The 6330-nt window shown below is 40.0% G+C and overlaps 1 protein-coding gene across 6 annotated transcripts in view; it reads left to right on the plus strand.

The window, feature by feature from the left end:
* The window catches only part of LOC102222876 (unconventional myosin-XVIIIa-like), an 85641-nt gene extending 79985 nt beyond the window's left edge, over positions 1-5656 (plus strand). For all 6 annotated transcript variants that reach the window (XM_023342236.1, XM_023342239.1, XM_023342240.1 and 3 more), the window contains 2 exons: positions 321-1680; positions 4323-5656. In XM_023342236.1, coding sequence (XP_023198004.1) covers positions 321-1665 — 1345 coding nt within the window. In that variant the 3' untranslated portion in view covers positions 1666-1680; positions 4323-5656. The remainder of the gene's footprint in view (positions 1-320; positions 1681-4322) is intronic.
* Positions 5657-6330: the final 674 nt, after the last annotated feature.

Raw genomic sequence — 6330 nt, forward strand, 5'->3', positions numbered from 1 at the left:
TGCTGTCACATTTATTGAGGTGGCCTGTGGCCAGTTGGCAAGCCTGCTAAATGATGCTTCTGACTCTGTCAGATAGGTCCTTTCACTAGTTGATTGTCTCAGTTATAGCAATGTATGCTGTGCACAACAGCAATAGTCAGAAGTACGGGTTCCAAGGACAAAATGAAAATGACAGCACCGAGCTGCCAAAAATGTAAAATCATCCCAGCCACTGATCTGGAGACAATGTTTCACAAAGCCAAAGATTAGGATTTATCATTTACATGTATATCGTTCCTTGTGGTTATCTCTGGTGTCAATTTTGTTACGTAACGTTCCAGATATGCAGCAAATGCAGATGCCACAGAGATGAAAGAAGGTAAGGAGAAGATGAGTGACGGCAGCAAAGATAAGAAGGAAGTAGAGCAGAGCAGATCAGTGTCTGTCATGAGTTCCCTTAGCTACAGAAAACGCTCCAACTTGAAGGACTCCATTGGGGGCACTGGAGACGAGAATTCACTGTTCAGTACACTCAAAGAACAGCCAAACATACCGGATCACACTGCCATGCGCAAAGCGAAGTCAAAATCCGGTGAAATCCAGGAAGACAGGAGAAAAACTCAGGTTGAAGAAGATATGGATGACAACGGCTCCGTCATCTCTATGGCCTATTCTGAAGCTACAAGCCGAGCCAGGAAGGGCTTAGAGTCCCGCTGGACCTCCCGTAGCACCCCTGAGTTTGATACGGAGTCCATGGTGTCCTCAGTAGCTCCAAGCAGGGTATCCACTAGGAGGGGAATGCTGGACATGGATGATGACAATAAGTCAACCATTAGCAGCGTGAGTCGCGCAAGCCCCCGTTCTCTACGTCGCAGCAGCTCTTGGAAAGATGACAAACGAAGCAGCTCTCGCTTATCCGTCGCCCGCAGCTGTGGCCTCAGCGAATTTGGTTTGCACGTAAATGATGATGACGATGCACACAGTGTGGCTTATGGAGAAGGGAAACGTTCACCCTATAGTCCCCGGTCTACTAGTCGCAGCTACTCTACTCCACCTCAACCACGCTCCTCAGACAGCAATCCTCTCGAAGCTTCTGACATTAAACCAGTCACACACCGAAACTACTTGGACCCTGACCTGGAGGCTGCAATTAATGAGGTGCTAAGCTTCAAGCCCATTAAGTTCAAGCGTAGCAAACTGGACGAGTCTAGTGGTGACGAGGATGAGAAGAAGGGCCAAGGAGGTGAGGACAGGCGAAAGAAGGGAGAGGATGAGGGCACGTCAAGCTGGTCCAGCACCCCCCGGAGTCGTAAGGATAAAAAAAGCAAAGTCTCATCTTCTGAATCCTCTTCCTCCTCATCCTCCTCTTCCTCGTCTTCAGATGGTCGTCGCAGCAGAAAGAGCACAAAGGGGAAAAAGGACAAGAAGTCCAAAAAGAAATCCAAGAAAAAGCAAAGTGAATCAGAGGATTCCTCTTCTTCCTCTGAGTCGTCCGAGTCATCCTCTTCGGATTCAACTGTCTCTTATCGAAGTTCCAACAGTGTTAAGAAGGGCCCAAAACAACAGCACGATGATGAAAAGGAGCGCTCAGCTCATGGACAAACTAGCAAAAAAGAAACTAAGAAGAAGCAGAAGAAGGTGGATAGCTTGGTGATGAAGTACCTCTACAGGCCTGACAGTGACTGATACCAACAGAATAAGGTGAAGCATGGTGTGCTATCTAGGAGCCTGGCATGGATTAAAAAGAATTGAGGATCTTCACCTCTGCATACTAACTTTGCTGTGTGAGACTTAATATTTTATATACTGTCTCTGATACGCTAATGTTTGCTTGTACAAGATGAGTCATACCCCCTTATTTCCTTTCAGACAAGTCACATTTCCCTTTAAGTTTTAAAGAGCTTACATTCATGCTTTTTCGGGCTCTTAATTTGCTTTTATTTGAAGTGCATTATCATATGCTGTCATCACAGCCCATGACAAGCTAAGATTGCCTTCCATAAACACAGAATATAAACAGTGCAATTACCAGCATTTGCTCACCTTTGACTGCATGTGTATGCTGATTTTCTGTCATGGTATTCCTCTGTTTTGAGATTGCTGGTGTTTTAAGTCCGCTTTGGTCTCGGTCCTTCTCATACTGGGTTATCGTTTAGCATCAATACAAACTAATCTGGATTTATACTAAATGAAGGCACCAAAACAATTACTGAGAGGAGGTAAAATAACTGCTTCCAACCTTCAACCAAACCTCACTTCAAAAATCTTTAGCTATCCCTTTAAGGATACCTATGTTGTCAATACTGAGCCAGTCAGGACAAACACATTGCCATCGTTATGTGGGATCTTGGATTTATGTTCAAATTTGCTGAATTTCTTCCTTAGACTCCTCACAATTTTACATATAAATGCTACAGCTGTATTAAATTGCCAACACTTTCACACAATGTTCATATGCAACCCAACGATTTTGTATTTTTCTCACCATGTTGTCCTGCTTTTGACTACAAAAAAAAAAGAAAATTGTTTTTGCTTTCATTGTGTAACTGTAGTCACTCTAGATTGCTGTACAAACACACACCAGCTTTGCATCTAAATGACACCATAATTATCTTACTGGTTCCATTCCTTTCTAGTAATGAAAGGCATATCTGCAAATGTGAGACTTTCTCCTAATGTTGTTTGCTAATGCTATAAGTGCACTGTGCTAAAAGAAAGAGTCTGGCTGTGACTTTTCCTCCTGCACAGAGCTTGGATGAAAACGTTCTAGCAGGCACATCACACCTACAGTGAAAAGAAAAATTGGTGTAATTTTGGCTGCCTCATTGCCAGACACTTTGCTTTATAAATAAAGCGTTGAAGCTCCAAAGGCAGTCTATTTTAAGATGATCTTTTACAGATGTTTTGGGAATCACTGTTTATATTTAGAAGTACAAAATGATGGTTTCACCTTAGATCTAAATAAGCTTGTCCGAAGGATGCTGACAAATGTAGGGTTGTAGCAATAGCTCAGTTGAAACAGAACCACAATCAAAACACATACAACTGCAGAAACTAACAAAAAAAAAAAAAAAGTCAAAAGCTATGGTGCAACACAACCAGCTGCTACAGGAAGTTAGAAAAGTGAACACATTTGTATTGGTTTTCAATAGAAATACTTTGGAGTACCCACTACTTTTGAATTTCTTTGTAGTTGATAGTCATGCATTTAAATATAAGAATTTCTAAAAAAAAAAAAAAACCAACAAAAAGAAAAACAAGGACTTAAAACTTAAAGTCTTAACAAACCAAAAAACTCCAAAGCACCTGTCTATTTATGCCTAACAATGCTAGAAGAATCTACCCCAGTCTCAAATCAGACATTTTCTCATCTACTCTAACTAGCTTTCCTATCCCGGCTGATAAAACACATGACCACAGTATGATGCTGCCACCTTTTTATTTCATTTGGTTGATTAAAGTATTCTGAAACCTTATTCATGACCTGTCTGGTGCTCCCGGCTCATCATGATGATCTTTGTTGTTGTTTAACAAACCCCTAAGTCTTTCTTTCAATTGAAGGAACAGACACACCAGTAGATGGTGGTAAGAGAACTTTGACAAGTTATATTTCCATGCCACTTTGCTATAAAATGAAAGGGATTAGATTTAAAATATTTTGGCTCCAAAAAGTTCAAATATGTGTGTTTTACTGAGACTGAGTTCAGCTTGAATTGTTTACCCTCTCACACTTGCAGACTCCAGTCTTCACCTCTACTCACACAAACAGATTTTTTGGCTGAGTTGCCCTGCCAACTGACCACAACAAGTGCAGATTTCCCCCCTCTACGGGGAATCAGTGGTAAAATTGGGCAATAAATGGCTTAATGGGTTCCCAGATTTATTGATATCACAGTAAAGGAGACTAAATACAAATACATGCACTACTATGTGTTTGTCAATCAAATGAAATACCAACAAAACACATAGAAGTCCTTGTAAAGTGTGAAAATGTGAAAAGAGTATTATTAAATTTGTAAGGCACTGTACCTCCGCAGAGTGTGATTTTTAAAGACATTAGTTGGATTCTGTTTTACTGTTGCGTGTGTTCATCCTAACATTTTTTTTTGCATGCATGAAGCAATAAGCTTTTTCCATTAATACTATACGCAAATGCAAAGTGATTTGGTTATTTGCCTTCTATTGTATGTGCACACCTTAGTAAGGTCACAAAGAGCATTAATTTGTTGCCTAGATGCTGTTGTTCACCATAACGTATTTTAAAACCTCTCTGTCTTTGTCTTGTCTGTAAATAGGCAAGTCATGATATAATGGTGTGTCTATATTTGTGTTGACCCCTGCAGTCCCCCTGTGTACCGGAGACACATGAGTCTTGGCAGATCTGATGAAGAGGATGAGGCTGACAGAGACTCCGGCAGGCAGTCCCTGCGGCAAAGCAACAGCGACGGCTTATTGATTGAGAGCTCGTCGTAACCCCTCAGTCAGGCAACCTTGTTCTTTCAGCGACACCAATCACACAGAAGGGACTCGCTTCGTCTCCCAGCACTGTGTTACCACTGCCCAGCATGCAAGGACAGAGCAGAGAGGCACACAATTCTTCACCCTGGACTTGTCATCACGTTTATTGTGGTACCTTTCATTAGCACGAAGTAAATTTCCTCCCACGGCTAAGTTGTGCCTCTTCATTTTTACTTTAAACAACATACTGAGTTAGTTACACAGCAAAGAAAAAAGAAAAAAAAAGAAAGTCAAGCACTATCTAAAGAACTTTCTGCTGCTGCTGCTGCTTTAATTTACGAGAGCGTCTTTTCAGGCAAATTTAAGCTCCCCTCTGCTCTCTGCTCTGACTATACACATCGCTTTGCCAAGAGGATTTAGATAAGCTGCTCCGGCTGGACTCCTTCAAGAAGGTCTGACCAACTATTAAGATTATTCTTATCTTCTCTCCATTCATGTGGACTGGCACAGTGGGAGAAATTAGCCAGTTTTCAATTAGTTATCTTGCTGTAAGTTTACACAGGGCTCATGTCCTAAATTAAGATATCTCTATATGAATAATGTTATGACATGAAAGTAAAATAAATTGTGAAAATAAACGTGTGTGTGAGCAAAGCTGTTAGATGATTAAACATGACCCTTTCTGTCACGCAAAAGGTATTTATATAATCTATACATGTGTAAGATTGTGTCTGGAATTAAATGCTCTAAGTTATGTTTAAATGAGGGTTTTCTAAGGCTTGTTGAAAAGTGAAAAGTAAAGTTTATGTAATATTTATGCTTTATCCTTATCACTGAGTGGGATTCACATTGAAATGCATCAGATTTTGCTCCTACATGGGAGAATTCTTGAGCATTCAGCATTAATTATTGTGTTCCCGTTCATATACAAGCTTTTCATCAGATCATGTAGATGCTGAGATGCAAGAATTAATATTGTATTTTTAAGATGCATAGGGTGCAAATTTCATCTGCCTCTGACCAACTCCTGCTTAATTGTTGGACACCCTGCAGATTAATGCCCCAGATTCAAAGCAATGTTTGAATGTCATTGGTTCCAGCAGTAAAATACTTGTATATGACGTTTTTTCAATGCTTTATTGTAATAATATTTTGGTGTGCCAAAAAACCAAAAATCCCTATTTCTAGATTGTGTGTTTATTAAAGTGGTTAAGTTTGATTGATAGTCATATTTTCCACAATTCGGAGTTCTGCCTGCTACTGCATTGAAATCAGACAGGTGGGGTAAAACACAGAAAATCACTGCAGTGGAATTCACTTCCTGGTATTCCAGTTAATCTTTCCTTTCATGTTGGCGCACCGGAGATAAATTCCACTTGGCCTGAGGAATGATGCTTCCGGAGATCGGCGACCTCTCCCTGAAGAACAATGCAGCCATCGTTTTCACAGAACTCTCCCAGGACAAAGCTAAGATGGGCTGGTATGAGATTCTTTGGAGTAAAATACCACAGTTTTATGTTCTATATACAAAAACTTAAAACAAAAATGTTTAGCATTGCCTAACTGCTTTATCTGATACACCAAGGCAGTTATTTTTCATACTGAGGATTAGTGTGAGAGAATCTTCTCTAGTAGTTTTGAATGAATAATTTTTTAAAACCTTATATTGGAATCTATCTCATGTTTAGTGTTCTACATCTAATTTAGAATAATTTAGTTTCTTCTTTTTACTTGCATTAAAAATAGACAAAACATTTTAATGTGCAAAATAAGCAACTTGACTTTGTTTTATGTGACTTACTATTACAGGTGCTAAAGGATCTTGAATAGTGTACACTCAAAACCATTGTCTTTGAATCTTAGATCTGAAACCCTTAGCATACCTTGATGCTG

The sequence above is a fragment of the Xiphophorus maculatus genome, chromosome 11 (genome assembly GCF_002775205.1).
Source record: "Xiphophorus maculatus strain JP 163 A chromosome 11, X_maculatus-5.0-male, whole genome shotgun sequence".
In the NCBI taxonomy this organism is placed as follows: domain Eukaryota; kingdom Metazoa; phylum Chordata; class Actinopteri; order Cyprinodontiformes; family Poeciliidae; genus Xiphophorus; species Xiphophorus maculatus.